Here is a 17,847-nt window from a genome sequence, read left to right as displayed (position 1 = left end):
AGAACTGAATATTGCTGTTCATTATCCTGTTCTGTTGTGCTGTAGTAGACTACAGAATGTAAAAGAAAAGAATGCTCTGAAATGAGCAGTATTAATGGACAACCCATTAAGAATCTGCACTCAGACCAAAAACAATACGGCAAACTCATTCTTATTTCATGTATCCTGCTTGTGCCATCTCACCCCATCACAGAACCTCCCTCCTGGAAGCCAGTAGCTGGGTTCTAAGGCATATCACACCCCACCACTGCCCACTGTCCAGCAGTCTTAAGAAGATGGGACATCCCTAGTTCAGGTACCCAAATATTTTTTTCCATCAGTGAGTTTGAACTGCGCTGTCATATTACGCCTAACTAGCTCCAAATGTGTTAGGCAGATTCTATCATTATGAAGCAAATAGATGGAGAAGGATGGGTTCATCTGTTTTGGAAGAGCAATTGTCTGTGCCTTGTTATCTAGCCTGCATCCTTAACACATGGCCCATAACTGCATAAGTTCATTAAGCTGATCTGAAAATAATTTTGGGTATGTGTAAAGACAGCACAGCTACCATCTTAAGGATATTTATCTGCATATCTCCTCGCTTCTAAAAACTATTACACCCATCCTAATAAGTTATAAGCCTTGTTTTAAACAAAACTCTCTTATTTGCTAGTTCTTATCAATATCCAAAGTTTGTTTGTAGTATAATTGCTGGACTATGATGTACATGTGTTTGGCAGGGAGGGCGGGAGGTATGGATAACTGGAGATAGTGAGAAGCAGTGGAAATGTAAATTAAGGGAAGCATCTGTAATGTTGGACACTAAGAAGACATGACCTTCTCTAAATGACCTTGCATCTTCTTCTGCGCATGTAACTCAAGGCTCTGACTTTAACAAGCCATAACCTGCACAGCTCCCATAGCACCTTATTAACTTGTTTATCCTTTCCATACTTTTGCATTCAAGTAAAACATGTTACATAATGATTATAAAAACAAAATCAAACATATATGTGCTTTCAAATCAGTATACTTATAAAGAGTCCATTTACTATGGGTTTTTTTATATCTGTAAAAAACAACAACACCAGTATATTTTTTTTATACATATAAATACCCAAAGGCAGTGTGACACCAACAACTGAATTTGGAATAGTTTTATTTTTCTCATGTGGGTGATTCACTTGCAAAGAGCTAATGTTTTAACATTCTATGAGCAGAGAGAATGCTAGAATAAAATCTTTATCCATGATATGCTAGCTTTCTACTCGCAGGGAGCGGTTTCGGGTTTTTTACATTTTGAGGACACACACAAAATAAGCCTAAGGTTTTCTCTTTAAAGCCTTCTGAATGTTATATGCACAAACCTTTTACACACTACAATCAAGAGAAATGGTGTTCCATTACTATACTGCAAGTCCTGCCAAGAAACCTAATCCCTAAAGCCTTGTTAACAGGAAAATAACAGCTGTACATAACTACTATACTAATGAAGAAAAAATGTTTACAATTACCATTTTCATTGACTTTTTTTCAGGGTGTGTGTTTGACTTCTCTACACTTATGGTATGAACACTGTTTTTAAAAAAATAAAATGGAATTTTTGCTTTGAAATGTTAGAATTTGTACCTCAGGAGGGTTTTGATAGTTCAGTATACTACAAAAAATAAACATAAACCAAATGAAGTTTGGTAGACCTTACTCAGAAGCAGTTCTACTGAATTCAACATTAAGCATTTTCAGATTGTACAGCAAATCCTGTTTGAATCAACAGGATTGTATATGTCCAGATCAATTTTACTTCAATAAAATTGCAACATAGCTAATTTTCTTTAGATTTCATCCATCTCTGAAATACTCTGCCATAATTCTATGCACATCTACCCAGATGTCCACCAAGTTAATGTGTTACAGATGGAAGACAGTCTCTAAGTCTCAGTTTGTTTTTAGTATTTTGTAATGGCTAAACAATAAAAAATAAATGCAATATGTAAACAACTGTAAGTACATTATTGTGCTTTTGGCTTGTGGTGTGTGTGTGTGAGTGTGAGTGAGTGTCCTCCCAGGTGGTGTGTTAACTGCCTTCCAGTACAGTAGCTAGGCTAGTGAGAACAAGTGGTTAAGGTTTTTAAAAAAATGTTTTTATTAAAAGTTTTTCATGGGTAACAAAAGAACATACAGAAAAAGAAGGGCTGGAACTCCCCATAAATGCCCCCCTTTTCTCTTATACTGGCAATGGCACCCACAGGAGAGGTACAGGAACTGTTTAGGCGAGTTCCCCTTGTTATAGTCTGAGACGTTATTGTAGTAGGCAATATGGGGTTGACGGGTGGGAAGTGGGAAGAGAGAGAGCCAGAAAAATCTAGCCTCTAGGTTAGATCACCACAACACATTATATGTGAGAATGCCTGAAGACAGTTCAGAAACATCAGCTGGCGCAGAATTCAGTGGCTGGTGCAGAATTGCTCACAGGGGCAATACAGTTTGAGCAAATGACGTCAATCATGGCCCAACCACACTGATTCCCAATTAGTTTCCGGAGCCAGTTCAAAGTGCTGGTTTTGACCTATAAAGCCTTAAATGGCTCAGGACAGCAATACTTCAAGGACCGCTTCTCCCTATGAACCGACCTGGACTCGGTGACCATCACCTGACGCCTTTCTTCATGTGCCTCCTCTACAAAGAGGTCCAGAGGGCACCAATACAAGAATGGGCCTTTTTTGCAGTGACTCCATGCTTGTGGAATGCTCTCTCCAGGCAGGACTGCCTGGTGCCATCATTTGTCTTCAGGTGCCAGACAAAAACTTTATAAGTTGGCCTTAAACTATGTGTAGCCTTTAGAAGTGGGTGGGATTCTTTTAATGTATTTCTCTTTCCTCTTGGTTTTAATATATAGTAATCCCACAATTTACGCACATTTAATTTGTGCTCCTCTAGCTTTACAAGCATGGTAATAAATAAATAAAATGGTGGTGGAAAGGGGTCAGGATTCTGGAGAAAATGACTTTGGCAATCCCACCCCAGAACATAACCTGCAGCTAAGTTATCATAGAATTGTAGACCTGGAAGGAACCATGAGGGTCATCCAGTCAATCCCCTGCAATGCAGGAATCTTTTGTCCAACCTTCAGATTAAGAGTCTAATGCTCTACATACGACGCTACTCCTTTCCTTGGGTTGCAGGCTTACTGTATCTATGTGGGGTTTATTGTCTGTTTGTTTGGTTGTAAGTTACTTTGGATGACAAACTTAATGAATATAACTTATACAAACTTAATGAATAAAATAAAACAAAACTTATACAGAGAATGCACGGAATCAAGATTCCCTGGTAACAAGGACAGCTACAGAAACCGAAAACCACAACTCAACTAAGTTGCATTGTCATTTTGCAGTTCTCACAAATCATGGGAGAGCAGCATAAATTCTTCCTCATGCATGCTAAAAGCATGTTTGCGCTTGTCCTCTGCCAGTTATTTTCACTTCTTGTGTGTGCTTTTTTCAATAAGCAAATAAAATTCAAAGGCGCAATCCAGCTGCTCAGCAGGCTAGTGATTCGCATTAGATACGAGGCACGGAAAGGCCTCGCCTGTGTAAACTCCCTGAAAATAAACTTGGCGCTGAGTCAGAGCCTCGCTTCCCTCTGCATTTGCGGGTGGGAAGGGGAACCTCGCCTTGATCAGCAGCAGGGCTGCAAGACAGAAACGCGCTCAGCAGGGGCGCCGGCCGCTTTGAAGACCCAGCTCGCCCTACGAAGTCTTTGACTCCAGGAGGACGAAAAGAGATGCCACTTATTATTGGCGCTTGCCAAGGCACAAGTGGCATTTTATTAAGAAAACAAAGACTGCTGGAAAGATATTTATTCCCCACCCCTTCCTTCCTTCTTTCTTCAGAACTCACACAGGCAGCAAGTTTCCACCCGGGAGCTTTTATTTGGCAGAGGCGCGCGCGCGCGTGTGTGGCGTATCCTGCCGCGGGAAGTGCTTACTAAGGGGAATCCACAGAGGAAAGACTCCCTTCCTCATTCTTTAAAAAAAAGGGGGGGGACGCCTTGGGTCGGCTTCATGTCCCTCAGGCCTCCTCCTCCTCCTTCCTTCCTCCTCAGCGACCTGCTGAGTTCCCGCCGCCCGCTCCCCTTCTTGGCAGGGAGCGCTCGCTGGCTGTGGGGAGGAGAAACATCGCCCGCAATTGCTATGACACCCCATTAAACACAAACACGCTCCACCGCCATTTCGGGCAATTTATGTTCTCCAGCCGCCGCCGCCGCCCCCCCCCCGCCTGGCGCTGACCAATCGGAATGTTGCGCACGTGACGAGCGTTCACTGCGATGACCTCATCCCTGGTGTGGGATGACGTCAAATTCAAGATGGATGGAATCACGGCGGTGGCGGCAGCGCGCGCGGGTGAACCGTAAAAGGAAACGGCCGGAGAGTGGGGGGGAAGGAAGGGGGGAGCCTGTCCAGCGGCGGAGAAGGTGAGTAGCGGGCCCCAGTTCCTGCCTGCTCAAGGCGGGTCTCCCCCCACCCTGCACAAAGGCGTGGGTTTCCCCATGCACAAAGGCGTCTTTTCCTGACGTAACTCTGAGGTATGTTTTCCCCCCCTCCACCGTGTAAGGGCTGCGGTCCCTGAGCTCGCATTTGCGCCTGCGCAGGTTACAAAACGGGTTCCCACCCCTTTGCGGCGCATGCGTTGATCCCAGCAGCCTCGCTCATGGTACGGAATACGCATGCCCTTGTATTCCTCTGGGTGTCTAATACGCATGTCAGTTGCCCGCTCTCGGTGCATGGTTACTTCTTTTCACTGCGCCTGTGCGTTGCCCATACGGACACAGTTGACCGCACACCCGCTATGCTCGGGGTAGTCCCTGTGGGTGGGATAAAAGAGGGCTCTGTGAGCGTGCGCAGGAAAATGGGTGTGGTGGGCTGTTGAGCCTTATGATGTCATTCTGGGTAAGGAGTAGGGGGGGAATTGCTCTCTGTAGAAGGAAAGGGGTGCTAATGTGCCCTCTCATAAGTGCTTTACACTTCTTGAGATGTTAGCATTTGGAGATGGAGGTTCAAGCACAAATAGAATCTGCACCCTGTGACATACTTTTCCCCAAACCAACATACACATGGGTTGGTTCTAGCTATGCAGGAGGATTCTGGGGAGCGCTTTGGTCATAATAGCCAGATATTATTTTGCTTTTGTTTTATCACTTGCTGACCCCCCCTTAATGAAAATAGTTATGGGCTTGAACTTACACTGGTACCTAAAAAAACTATGAATTTAGGTTTGTCCTTGTTGGTCTAGGTTACTGTTGCTTTGTTAACTCCCCGATTTTTGTATTTTACAGTACAATCTTATGCATGTCAACTATAAAGTATGCCCCATAGACTTCAAATGGGCTTACTCCCAGGTAAGTTAGTATGGAATTGAAGCCTTACTGTAATATGGTGATGATTTTTTATTGTTATTTTGTAAATCAGAAATGTGCTTTATTGTCATGTGATTGAGTCAGATAAAATAGCATTATCTCATCATTGCTTTGTAGTCAAAAAGTAAAAGGAGAGAGAAATGAGAAATCATAGCACAAAGGCATATATGTACAGATAAATAATCTATTAAGGTTATTGATAAGTTATTAATGGATAGCTGACAGAGAGTGGAAGAATATGTGGAGATAAATTCTTTAAAAATGGTGAGTAGAATCGAAAATGAGATAAAATAAACCAGAACATCTAAAATGGAGAGTCTCCAAATGAAAGAGCTGTTTAATTATCAAATCACTGTGATTGAGTTATAAAGGTAAATATTATCTTCAGTTTTCTCATTCTATTGACATGAAAAAGTCCAGTGCTCTGTGGACTTATTCTCATGTTGATCTATGTCTTCTCTTCTTAGATGTGCATTTTAATGCATGTTATTACTTGTCATTTATTTTCCAACCAGACTTTTAACTGAACACATGCTTTGATCTTCTCGTTTTTTGCAATGTAAATTCTGGCAAGAGCTAGGAGAGTTACAGTTGCTTCAAAATCAATTAGTCTCAATTCAGATTTCAGGTACCAAAGAGGAGAAGATTTTATGGTGCATATATATCTTGGGGCAGGGGGAGGGGACTTTTGTTGTTTAAAGTTAGGCTATAAATGTGATAAAGAAATACAGTGTGGTGCTATCAAATACCATTGCCTGCTGAAATCAACTCAGCCATACTGATGCCAAATCCAGTCACACAGACCAACAAGAACTAACTGGAGATCCAGCTAGGTCAGCTATAGAATCTGCTACTTCAATCCCAGAACTGTTTTCATCACAAGGTGCCAGCCCTGGGATACACCAAAATAAAGTGCATCTGGCCATGTCCTATGTGCTGCCTAGCCATCTTTTGAATAACTACAACCAGCCCATACAAATAAAGCATTCTGTTTAGATTTAATTTCAGTAGGCCCAAGCAGATGCGCCAGAATGTCTTCCTGTGGAACATGAGTTTTGTGATACAGCTAGCAAATGTATGTCCCAATATGATACAATGGTATCTAGTCATCTAAGTGAAAACTGATTGTGTATACAAATAAAACAACCCCATAACACACAAAGAAACATAAAAGAGTCTGAGGAATACAGGGTTTCTGCTCATTGCAGAAGCAGATAAGAAAATAACAAAGCCATCAATTTCAGCCAATATCCTGCCTAAAATGGTATGAACAAGATGATGAAATTCAAGTAAATGAGATGGGCAGGTTTTCCTGGATAAAGTTGCTTTATATGTAGGTGCCACAACTGAAAAGGCCCTGCCGCTTATGCTCAGCCATCACACTTCAAGGCAATGGGGGCATTCGCTGAAGTTTTTCTGACAATGGGCCAAGTAAAGGGGAAGAAGCATGTGTTAATAAAAATGGACCACTTCTGTTCTGCCCCCTTCCCACTTCAGTCACACAAGGGCACAAAGTTAAAACAATCCAAAATCCTAGTGAAACAAAAGTGCTGGTGGAGTACAGTTGTTCCTTTCCCAGCATGCATTGCCATTTCACTGGGAAGACAGTCATGGAGAAGAAGCCCTTGGTGTGAATTTCTTGGCCACACCACAGGAAAGTGAATCCGCAACTCAGAGTGACCATCCTGTGCTCCCAAGGTGAGGCAGAAGGCATCCTTGGGCATCAAAGTCAGACATCACCTAATGTGGCTATAATAGACCTCCAAGTGAGGGCCACCAAGTGTTACCCTCTGAAGTCTTGCCTGTGTCAAAGACAGGGTTGTGAAAAGCTAAAATGAAGATTGATGACAAGACTATTACCGCCCCGCCCCCCGCCAAAAAAACTTTGCATCTGTTGTGCTTGAGTAATGAAGATGCTTTCTCCATGCTCTTCTCTAATACTTGAAGTGAACTAAGCTGGGGAAAGCAGTTGAGAGATGTGAAGTGCGGGTGGGGTGGGTTTTTCCTCGCAAAGTGTTCAGTTGTATGCGCTGGGCTTAATTACATGTGCTTTAGGCTTAGATGAGAACTAAAGTGGTACTCCAAAAATATTGACGGAAGAGGGTTTTAAGGAACCTTTGAAGGAAGAGAGAAGTTGCATCATGAAGGTGTTCTGTATGAGCATTCTTGACATAAGGAGTGGAAGGGAGAAAGAGCACAGTTGTTTAAGTGAGCAGGAAACCTTTAAATAGCTGGCAGGGTGGAATGAAGGCCACGGGTAGTGATATATCAAGATACAGTAGTGGAGATAGCAAAGGTGAGGGTGAGGTGTTTTTACGCAAATGGACAGGAAACCAGTGCAGGTGTTTATGCGGGATGTCACATGCTGTAGGCTGAACAGCAACATTGGTAAACAGGTCTTGCTTCAGTACCCAGCATGGTCAACTAAATTCTGGGCCTCACCAGCTCCAGGAGACCCACTTGGGCTGTTGTTGACCACTTTAAAAATGTTTTTTTAAAACAAAACAAAACAAATGGATGGCCCTGTGCTGTACAGAAGTGGTGGTAAAAAGATACAGCCAGTGCTACAGTGATCATCTTTTTTCCAGTACCTCTGTATGCCTGGGCAAGTGCTTGATAAGTCTGAGGTAGAACTATGGGGCACACCTTGCTCAGGGGCCTCCTCTCGCTCCTGACACTGCTAAGCAGGGGGAAAGAAAACAAAGCCAAAATCTGACTTGTAATATAAGAACATGGGCAGAATGAGTGGGAGCAAAAGTTTGTTCATGGCTGGCTACTTGTGGACGTTTGAAGGAAACAAACCACAGGCCCATGTGTTTGCACATTGTGACATGACAGGCTTTGGCTTGGGCTTGTTTCTTCCCCTGTGCAGCGCAATAATGGAGGAGGAGCAAAGCACCTGATAATGTGAAACTATCACACACTGATTATTATTTTTTTCAAGCAAGCTGTTTTATCTCCCCCAGATCATCTGAGATGCAGACCTGAAAGTAACTGCAAATTAAGGAAGAAATGGAATCCTGAATCTTTCTGTTGTTTTTGAGCATATTCTAAATTCAAGAAGGAAGGTCATATGGTATGTTTTATTTTTAAATTACATTTGTTTTAAGATTACACTTTTTGAGAAATTTCATTGTGTTTAGAGAGCATACCTGTTGGTGGGACACTGCTGGAATGGGAGTCCTGCTAGACACACCTTGCAAGTTAGAAGTGAAGGAGAAGGAACAGTTTCTGTTCTTCTGTCTTTTCTGGGCATTCCCTCCTCCCTTCACTCTCCATTTTGGAACTGTTTCCTTCCCACTGTTTCCACTGGGAGGGAAATCACTTAGGTGAGCTCCAGGGCTGGCATATGTTTTCCCTGGTTTGGGGAGTAGTGTGTCCTTGGGCTGGGGATGCTATGGGTCTTTTAGATCCATGCCCCAGCATGGCCCTTTTGTGACTCTTCTCATGTTGGAAGTCCATTGTCAAAGAGGCAAGAGCCATGGAGGTTTTCATGTCAAGCGGGTGCTACCCAAGGTTGGACCTTCCCCTCTGGGGTCAAATCTCTCTCTCCACCCTTGGAGTGGGAGGTCTGAAACACTCTATGGCCCCTGAGATGCTTTCCCAAAGGACATAGCATTGGAGGATAATAGTAAAATTAGCTGAAGAAAAGCTAGCCTATTTTGGATGCAAGGCTAAACTATAGCTAAGCAGAGGGAACCTGCAGTTTGTGTTGCTAGGCTACATCTCTAATCATTTACAGCCATTGGCCACAGGTTTCCACTGCTGAATTATATAAATAAGAACTGTTCCTAAAGTTTTCTTCACTTCTTTTCTGCTGCATAACTCATGATACATATAGGTGTTCAACCCTCCTTCTCTTGACACAGCCTTGTACACTTGAGTCAACCTTGCTCTAACACATAATCCTATACATGTTTATCTGAAGGAAAGTTCCCTCAAAATTCAGTGAGACTGAACTTACCAGTCCACTATCTTACGGAACAGTAACCTTTCTTTCTCTCTCTCTCTCTCTCTCTCTCTCTCTCTCTCTCTTTTTTTAAGAGGAATCCTCTTGGGTTTTCTTGCTTGGGCTGCAACAAAATTATAATATGATTGCCTATATAATTGTTTGCATAATTCATTTTCATTGGCCTGGCATGCATGCATATATATATATATATATATATATATATAATTTACAGCTTTTTTAGAAGAGTTGTTCATGTAATCCTTATGACAGTTGTTTCATGAGGCTGTCGGTAAAAAAATAATAAAGGATAGAACAATACTTGCCTTAAGCTATACATGTAAGATACAAAAGGCTCAGTTTCCCAAACATTGGGCTTGAGCCAGACTAGGTTAGTTGCGCTTGATTACCATTGAAAGCAATGGGATTTAAGTCATATTGATTACAATTTGAACAGACTAATTTAGTATCGATCCAAGCCAGCCTGCACATGTGTACAGTGGGATTGAAACTATACAGCACAATCCATGTTTACTTAGTGATAAGTCCTGCTGTGTTGACTAGATCTTTCTCCTTAGTAAGTATATTTCGAACTGTGCCCTAAATATTTGTTTAGAAATTCATGGGGGTTCCCCCCCCCCCCCGAATCAGACTTTTAAGTATTTGCATGCAGTTTGCTTTCATATATTGGGTTATTTTTTGTTACAGAACAGGAGGGAATACCTAAACACATTTTTTGAATTCTGCTAGCTACTGTATGTAGTAATCACTACATTGGGGTGCCTTTTTAAAGATAAGTTAGCTTCCATATGCCTAGAATCATATCTGGTTGTTGTTGTTTGCATTTATGAATTGCCACTGATAAGGCATCTTGGAGTGATTTGCAGTACAATAAAACATATATAAAACAGTTTAAACAATTGCATATATAAAAACAACTATATAAAAAACAATTTAAAATGGCAGCAAATATATGAAACCAATTACTGTGCACTAGGCTAGGCCTGTTGTAGTGGCTTACTGTGGGAGGAATTCAACTTGCGCTCTTCTGTTCATTCTGTGTGTGCAAGCATTCATTGCTGCAAGACGGAAAATCCCCCCTCCTCCTTCCTCATGTTGTTCTGGGGGTTTGCCTGGCTTTCCAGCGTGGATTTGGGAAGAGAAATGTCCACACAGCACTAAAGGGAGCCGTTGTGATGGCTTTTGTTAACACACCAGGTTAGTTGAATCAGGGCCGATGTATTCAATGTATTGCTGTTTTAACTCCCATGGTGTATTAGGCATATCATCTTCCCTCTGTCTCCAAAGGAAAACAGATTACTATTTATATATTGACTCTTCAGCCTGTTACTGGAGAAGAATCCTGTACTTTTACAGCTTTCTTTCTTTCTTTCTTCTTTCCTTCCTTCCTTCCTTTTTTTGTTTCTTGTAAATGTACCTAAACGCTATTGGTTTTATTTTTTCTTGTCTTCCAGGTATACCTAAATCATGGAGGGACTCTTGCATTATATAAATCCAGCACATGCTATTTCTCTCCTAAGTGCTTTAAATGAGGAACGACTAAAAGGGCAACTTTGTGATGTTGTTCTTATAGTGGGAGACCAAAAATTTCGAGCTCATAAAAATGTTCTGGCTGCCAGCAGTGAATATTTTCAGTCTCTGTTCACTAAAAAAGAAAATGAGTCTCAATCAGTGTTTCAGCTTGACTTTTGCGAACCAGATACTTTTGACAATGTATTAAACTACATTTACTCATCATCCTTGTTTGTTGAGAAAAGCAGCCTTGCTGGTGTGCAAGAAGTGGGCTACAGTCTTGGGATTTCCTTTCTTACTAACATTGTCTCCAAAAGTCCTCAAATTCCATTGCCTGCATGTCCTATTAAGAAAATATTTTTCCAAGAGGATGATGAAAGCAGTTCTCAGAAAAGAAGTGTCATAGTTTGTCAGAGCAAAAATGAAGCACAGGGGGAAAATGTTGGTCAAACCTCACATGATGTAAGCCATAATTCTAAGTCCTCGTCCTCAGTTGCTGTCAAACCTAAGCGGCCACAATCTACACAGCCAACTGAGTTTCTACATAGCTTATCGCAAAATGAAAGGAGATGGCTGAAAGACAGTTCTTTAAGATACTCCAAGTCCCACGAACATTCTTCAGCTACAGCAGATGATCAAAGCAGAACTAAAAGGAATGCAGTATTGTCACAGAAAACATCTGTAGAGGAAGAAGTGGGAGCAGATGAAGCAGGAGGAAGTGATCAGTTCCTAAGAGGAAAGGCAGCAGAAGTACCTTTGAAGAGACCTTGTCCACCAGTCTTATCCTTACGTAGCTCATCTGAATCCACATTTTTGTTGAGAGAGACCGGAAAAGGAGCTGGTCCAGGGGAAGACAGGAATTTGCTATACTATTCAAAGCTAGGATTAGTGATCCCATCTAAGGTATCTGGTCCTGCGAACCAAAGTATTGACAGGAGTGGGCCGCTTGTAAAAAGTCTCCTTCGAAGGTCATTGTCCATGGATAGTCAAGTTCCTGTTTATTCGCCTTCTGTTGACTTCAAGTTTTCTCAAGGAACTTCAGCGGTGAACAACGCACAAGGGAGAATGTTAAATGTAATGTCACAAAAGCCATCTGTGAAAGAGTCTTCAGGAGAGGCAGCTCCTGATGACAAGACACATGTAATGTACCCCCATCGCCTTAGGTCCTTTAGTGCCTCCCAGTCTGGAGACAGGGAGGTTGCTTCACCTCTTAGAGAAATACGGATTAAAACAGAACCTAGCAGTCCACTTTCAGAGCCTTCTGAAATAATAAGAATTACTGTTGGGGATGCTTCATCGTCTTCCAATAAGATCAGTGCTTTTAAAACAGAAGATGATCATAAGGATCTCAGTAGACTCCCAGCTAAAAGGAGGTTTCAAGCAGACAGAAGGCTACCACTCAAAAAAATCAAAGTGGATGAACATGCTTCCCCTGGGTCTGAGGACAATTTTGAAGAAAACTCAAATCCTACACCCCGTGATGCTGATTTCCCAGATTCTGACATTAGCAAAGACGAATATAGTGAGCTGGAAGAAACAAAGCCTAACAAAAAGTTTAAGTGCAAACATTGCCTTAAGATATTCAGGTCAACAGCAGGCCTTCATCGCCATGTCAATATGTACCACAACCCTGAAAAACCCTATTCTTGTGATATTTGTGATAAGAGATTTCATACAAACTTCAAAGTTTGGACGCATTGCCAGACACAGCATGGAATTGTGAAGAACCCTTCACCTGCTTCCAGTTCCCACGCTATCTTGGATGAAAAGTTCCAAAGGAAATTAATTGATATAGTGAGGGAGCGAGAGATTAAAAAGGCCCTGATCGTCAAGCTAAGGCGTGGCAAGCAAGGTTTTCAGGGGCAGGCTGGTTCACAAGCACAGCAAGTCATCAAAAGAAACCTGAGGTCGAGAACCAGAGGAGCCTACATATGTACCTACTGTGGGAAGGCATATCGCTTCCTCTCACAGTTCAAGCAGCATATAAAAATGCATCCAGGGGAAAAAGCAGCTGGAGGAAATAAGCCACTTAAGCCCAAAGAAGAACCTCGCGTCGAAAGCCCAGTAGAAAACAAAAAAGTTTACCAGTGCCGCCTTTGTCATGCTAACCTTCCCTCTCTAATTGAACAGGGGAATCATGAGCGGCTCTGCCGGAATGCAACCGTCTGCCCATACTGCAGCCTCCGTTTTTCTTCTCTAAACCTGAAGCATGACCACGAAATGGCATGCGAATACAAGAAGCTCACCTGCCTAGAATGTATGCGCACTTTCAAATCCTCTTTCAGTATTTGGCGTCACCAGGTTGAGGTTCACAATCAAAATACCATGGCTCCGACAGAGAACCTGTCTCTGCCGCTCGTGGAACACAACGGCGAAGTGAGCGGCACTTCCAGGCTGCATTCTCAGCTGGAGCCGAACAAGACGAACAGCTTCGTTGCAGCCAAAGAAGACAGCGTGTTCAGTGACTCCTCCGAGCAGATTAATTTTGACTCGGAAGATTCCTCATGCCTCCCCGAAGATCTGAGTGTCTCCAAGCAGTTTAAAATCCAAATCAAAGAAGAGCCTGCAGATGATTTAGAAGAGGAGGTCTCTGAAGGCAACCAGGAACACAAGGAAGCCATCTCCAATAAAGACACTGGCTTGTGGCCTTGTGAAAAATGTGGGAAAATCTTTACGGTACACAAGCAGCTAGAGCGCCACCAGGAGCTTTTGTGTTCTGTGAAGCCCTTCATTTGCCATGTGTGCAACAAGGCCTTCCGCACCAATTTCCGCCTGTGGAGTCACTTCCAGTCCCACATGGCACAAGCTACAGAGGAGCCTGTGCGAAAAGAACCTGAGATTTATGCACCAGCTAATTCTCCGTCACCCCCACCTTTGCCTCCTCCCCCACCCCTTCCCAAAATACAACCTTTGGAACCCGATAGCCCTACGGGGTTGTCAGAAACTCCTTCAGTTACTGAGAAATTATTTGTCCCTCAGGAATCGGACACACTCTTTTACCACGCTCCACCACTTTCAGCGATCACTTTCAAAAGACAGTATATGTGCAAACTCTGCCATAGGACATTCAAAACTGCATTTAGTCTTTGGAGTCACGAACAGACACACAATTAAAAGAAGAAGGCATAAAGAATGCCTACAAGGGATTTTTAAGATTTAATTTCCCTGATGTTTCTGAAGTTACAGCATTTGAAATGAAGTTTTTTTATATATATATAAAGGGACAAGAACCCTCAGCAATTAAATTTGACATTTGTGGTGCAGCTTTGGATGTGGAGATTAAGGTAAACTCAATTTATTGTTAGTAAATTGCTCGCATTTTAAGGCATTGTGGTCTAGGATCTCCTACTTAATGAATAATTGCATTCATTTAAATCTGGTTACTTCATCCTGTGATATTGGTATATATGGATTTATATAAAAAGGCAACAGCAAGTTAAAAGAGTTTAGAATAATGCAAATCCTGAAAAATGTTTATTGTTTTCACAGAGATTAATTCTCTCATGGGCGCCATAGAAATATTACTCATTCATTTGATGTTAAGGGAAGAAATTGAGAATTTTGCTGTGTTGACCTTGATCTTATTGAACGTTAGCAATAACAAATAAAACCTCGTTTGAGTTAACTTTACCCTTATTGAAAACTGATTAACATGGAGTTTTTTGGTTACTGGAATTTTCTGTATGGATATTGTGCAAGATACGATACAATTAAATGTTAGCAATATGTGAATATTTGGATTTTTATATATAAAGTAGCAGCCAGCCTGCTTCCAGCCATTTTAAAGCATTTTTGAAGGAAGAGTGTCAAAATGAAGATGCTTTATTTGGGCCTCAGAGGCCGATATTCTATAGATATTTTGGTAACTAGACAATGTGCTAAGCAACTGCCAACTGATATCCTAATGCAAACTATATTACTGTTTTAAATACAAAACAGCATTGAGTGGATGTCAAAAATTAAGTTGTGCTTTGTTTATTCTGATTTGTATTGGTGTGGATGTGTTTTATTACATTGGAATGTATGACTATGCTAGTTCTGAAAAGGAGAAGCAAATGCAATTTTTTTGGTGGTGAGCTCTGCTGAGAATACAAGAAAGGTTTTTTGGGGGGGAAGTTCAGATGTAAATATTTACATATGTATAATTGAATAAAATAAAAACACAGAACCTCTATTAAATATAAATAGTTTGGAAAGGAAAATGCAGTACCACAAATGTATTTCACAACTAACGAGCAGAATGTTTCTCTTACCCTGTATCATACTTTGAGTATCTTTTTGTTTTGTACTTAAATAAAAAAAAGATTGTTTAAAGCATATGAAGTACAATCCAATGCTCACTTAGGCATGCTTAAGGCCTATGGGTTGTATTCAACGCTGTTGTTCCACTTGTACAGCAGACTTCCACTTGTGTAATATAATGTCCCCCATTCACCTGCAGACCCCTCAAAATCTGCTCCAGAGGCTTGGGGGACCCTCCAGAGTAGATTTTGGGGGAGTAACAGGGGGATAGTAAAGTTTTATTGTGCAAGCGGAATTCTGTCACACAGCGTTTGATAGGACTCATTGATTTTTGTGGTCTAATCATGCAGTAGATGGTGACATGCAGTCATACTTACTGTGTTAAGAGCATGTAAATTCCACTTCATCCAGTGCAATTTACACACACACACACACACACCTATTTATAGGACAGGGGTAGCCATATACCTTTTCCAAAGATCCATGTGTGCTTAGATAATATGCACAAATTCTTGTACACATTAGGGTTCTCATTCATTGACTTCACCTGTTGAAATAAAGGGAGAAACCATTGGGTAGGCAAGTTCTGTGTGCACTTTGGTACTCATGCAGTTGGAAAAGACTACTGGAATTGGGTCACTGAGTTGTAGCAGGGCACTTGCTCCCAAATGACAGAGTAGCATCATTAATACAGATATCTGCCAGGAAGCTCTTACGGTTTTGTTTCCTACTCAGGAATCGGCATTTAAAACTAATGAATTGCTAGTTGCATTTTAAACTTGATCTAAGGTATGAAGGCTGCAGTTGAATTACTTAGATTTGGATTATGGGAAAAGACAGTAAACTTTGGTGTTCAGCACCGAGTAATTATGAGATTCATTAAAAGGAGTGAGAACTTGGTTCTTGAGTTCGTGTGGAGCAGGAGTAATAACTGGCACCCCAATTTTAAATGAATTTATTTTTAAGGAATTCTGTTGATATCAATAGAATCAACTTCCATGCCAGCCCAGAAAGAACAACCACATAGCACATTTCCTAAAACTTACTTCATATTTGGAAATTAGTCCCATTAAGAAGCAATTTTGATCTATTTAATGCCATTAATGTGAAATATGGTTGGGTTGTTTTTTGTTACTTGTTTTCTGAAGAATAGTGTATTAGAAGCTGCTTTTGAAGCCCAGCTATATATTAAAAGCAGCTTCTGATGAAGCATGGGGAACTGCTCTTCAGAAATGCAAATAAAATAGCTCATTACCTGTGTGGATCTTCCATGGTTCCATTTTAAGATCCAACAGGGTCTGAGGCATACAAAACTTTGATCTTTCTTTCCTAAACTTTAAGATTTTGCATAGCTTTCAAGTAGTATAAGAACATCAAGTGATGAAAGCATGAGACTTAATTTCAGAGTTGTGGGTTCGGGCCCCATGTTGGGTAAAAGATTCCTGCACTGCTGGGGGTTGGACGAGATGATTATCTGAGTCCCTTTCAGCTCTGCAATTCTGTGATTCTGTGCAGTGTAACAGAATTCTAAAAATGGAAGTGAGGCCTATTACTAGCGAGACCTTTTCTCTTTGTGCTATAAGCAAATATTTGTATCAAAACTTTGCTTATTCCATACTTAAAAGGTATTTAGGGCAGTTCGCTCAGGGCTTTTCTCATACATTCCAGCATTCCTTACCCATATCTGTGTGTAGCACATAAATACCTTCTGCAAAAATAGCAGTACAGTGGTGCCCCGCAAGACGAATGCCTCACAAGACGGAAAACCCACTAGACGAAAGGGTTTTCCGTTTTTGAGCTGCTTCACAAGACGATTTTCCCTATGGGCTTGCTTTGCAAGACGAAAACGTCTTGCAAGTGTTCCGATTTTTTTCCGCCCCCCCTTTTTCTAAGCCGCTAATAGCCTTTTAGCCGCTAATCCGCTAATCCTTTAATAGCCGCTAAGCCTTTAATAGCTGCTAAACCGCTAATAGAGCTAATCAGCTAAGCCGCTAATAGGGTTGCTTCGCACGACGAAAAAACCGCTAGACGAAGAGACTCGCGGAACGGATTAATTTCGTCTTGCGAGGCACCACTGTAGAACCTTTTCCAACTGCTGTGACAAGAGAAACCTATGCTAGTTGCATCCTTTCTCCTTTAGTTTACACGTTGCATGTCTCCATATGTGTATCTGCTCAAGGATGGTCATGACTACTCATATGTAGACGGGAACGGAAAGTGCAACTCAACCTACCTACAGTTTGTCCATTGGTTTTATACACAAAACACTATGCGGTCAATTTCATTCATCAGAATTTCACTGATGTTAGTTATAGAACTTGCATTAATTTCAATGGATTGGAGTCAATATCATCCTTTCTAGATACCAGTATTTTATTCTAGCAGGGCTCCTGTGCCTTTAAGCAACTATGGGGCAGACATTTTCCCCAGCTTTGACTCCATACTGGGAATAGCTTCACCTATAGAATTTCTTCTTACAAGCCCTGCCAAAACCAGGTCCCCCCACCTCAGTCCTAGAAAAGGGAAATATGCCTTCATAGCAGTGCTTTGTTAACTGAATCCTCAAGCATCTAGAAAAGGGAAGTACCGGTACTATGCCTGTCTAATGGTGCTTCACTAACTTAATCCTCAAGCAGAAACTTCAACAGAAGTTCTGCTATATTACTATTTTGGTTATAATAAGGTAATGAAACCTAAATAACTAGGATTTTAAGAAATGGGGCTTT

The 17,847-nt window shown here is 41.5% G+C and overlaps 2 protein-coding genes across 8 annotated transcripts in view; one reads left to right on the top strand and one right to left on the bottom strand.

The window, feature by feature from the left end:
• Positions 1 to 4,288, bottom strand: part of UMODL1 (uromodulin like 1) — a 44,387-nt gene extending 40,099 nt beyond the window's left edge. The window contains exons 1-2 of one of the 4 annotated variants that reach the window (XM_082221315.1): positions 3,970 to 4,104; positions 1,497 to 1,557 (exon numbers count right to left, since the gene is read on the bottom strand). Coding sequence is in view for 1 of the 4 variants with exons in the window: in XM_082221314.1 (XP_082077440.1) it covers positions 3,970 to 4,006 (37 nt within the window). In the remaining 3 variants the exon portion in view is untranslated. Of the gene's footprint in view, positions 1 to 1,496; positions 1,558 to 3,881; positions 3,899 to 3,969; positions 4,105 to 4,270 lie in introns of those variants that run through there. The other 3 variants (XM_082221316.1, XM_082221314.1, XM_082221317.1) reach the window with 3 other exon arrangements.
• Positions 4,289 to 4,337: 49 nt separating this feature from the next.
• Positions 4,338 to 15,862, top strand: ZBTB21 (zinc finger and BTB domain containing 21). 4 transcript variants are annotated; one of them, XM_082221320.1, is made up of 4 exons: positions 4,338 to 4,455; positions 5,317 to 5,379; positions 8,364 to 8,473; positions 10,822 to 15,862. In XM_082221320.1, exon 4 carries the CDS (start codon positions 10,835 to 10,837, stop codon positions 13,991 to 13,993), a length of 3,159 nt encoding a protein of 1,052 aa, XP_082077446.1. In that variant the 5' UTR covers positions 4,338 to 4,455; positions 5,317 to 5,379; positions 8,364 to 8,473; positions 10,822 to 10,834; the 3' UTR covers positions 13,994 to 15,862. The 4 variants fall into 4 exon arrangements, with proteins under 4 accessions (XP_082077446.1, XP_082077444.1, XP_082077445.1 ...); XM_082221318.1 differs by having other exon boundaries at positions 4,342 to 4,566; XM_082221319.1 differs by lacking the exon at positions 4,338 to 4,455 and adding an exon at positions 4,613 to 4,930.
• The last annotated feature ends 1,985 nt before the right edge of the window (positions 15,863 to 17,847 follow it).

This window comes from Podarcis vaucheri (assembly GCF_965113315.1).
Source record: "Podarcis vaucheri genome assembly, chromosome: 4".
In the NCBI taxonomy this organism is placed as follows: domain Eukaryota; kingdom Metazoa; phylum Chordata; class Lepidosauria; order Squamata; family Lacertidae; genus Podarcis; species Podarcis vaucheri.
This window is presented reverse-complemented; position numbering and strand designations above follow the sequence as displayed.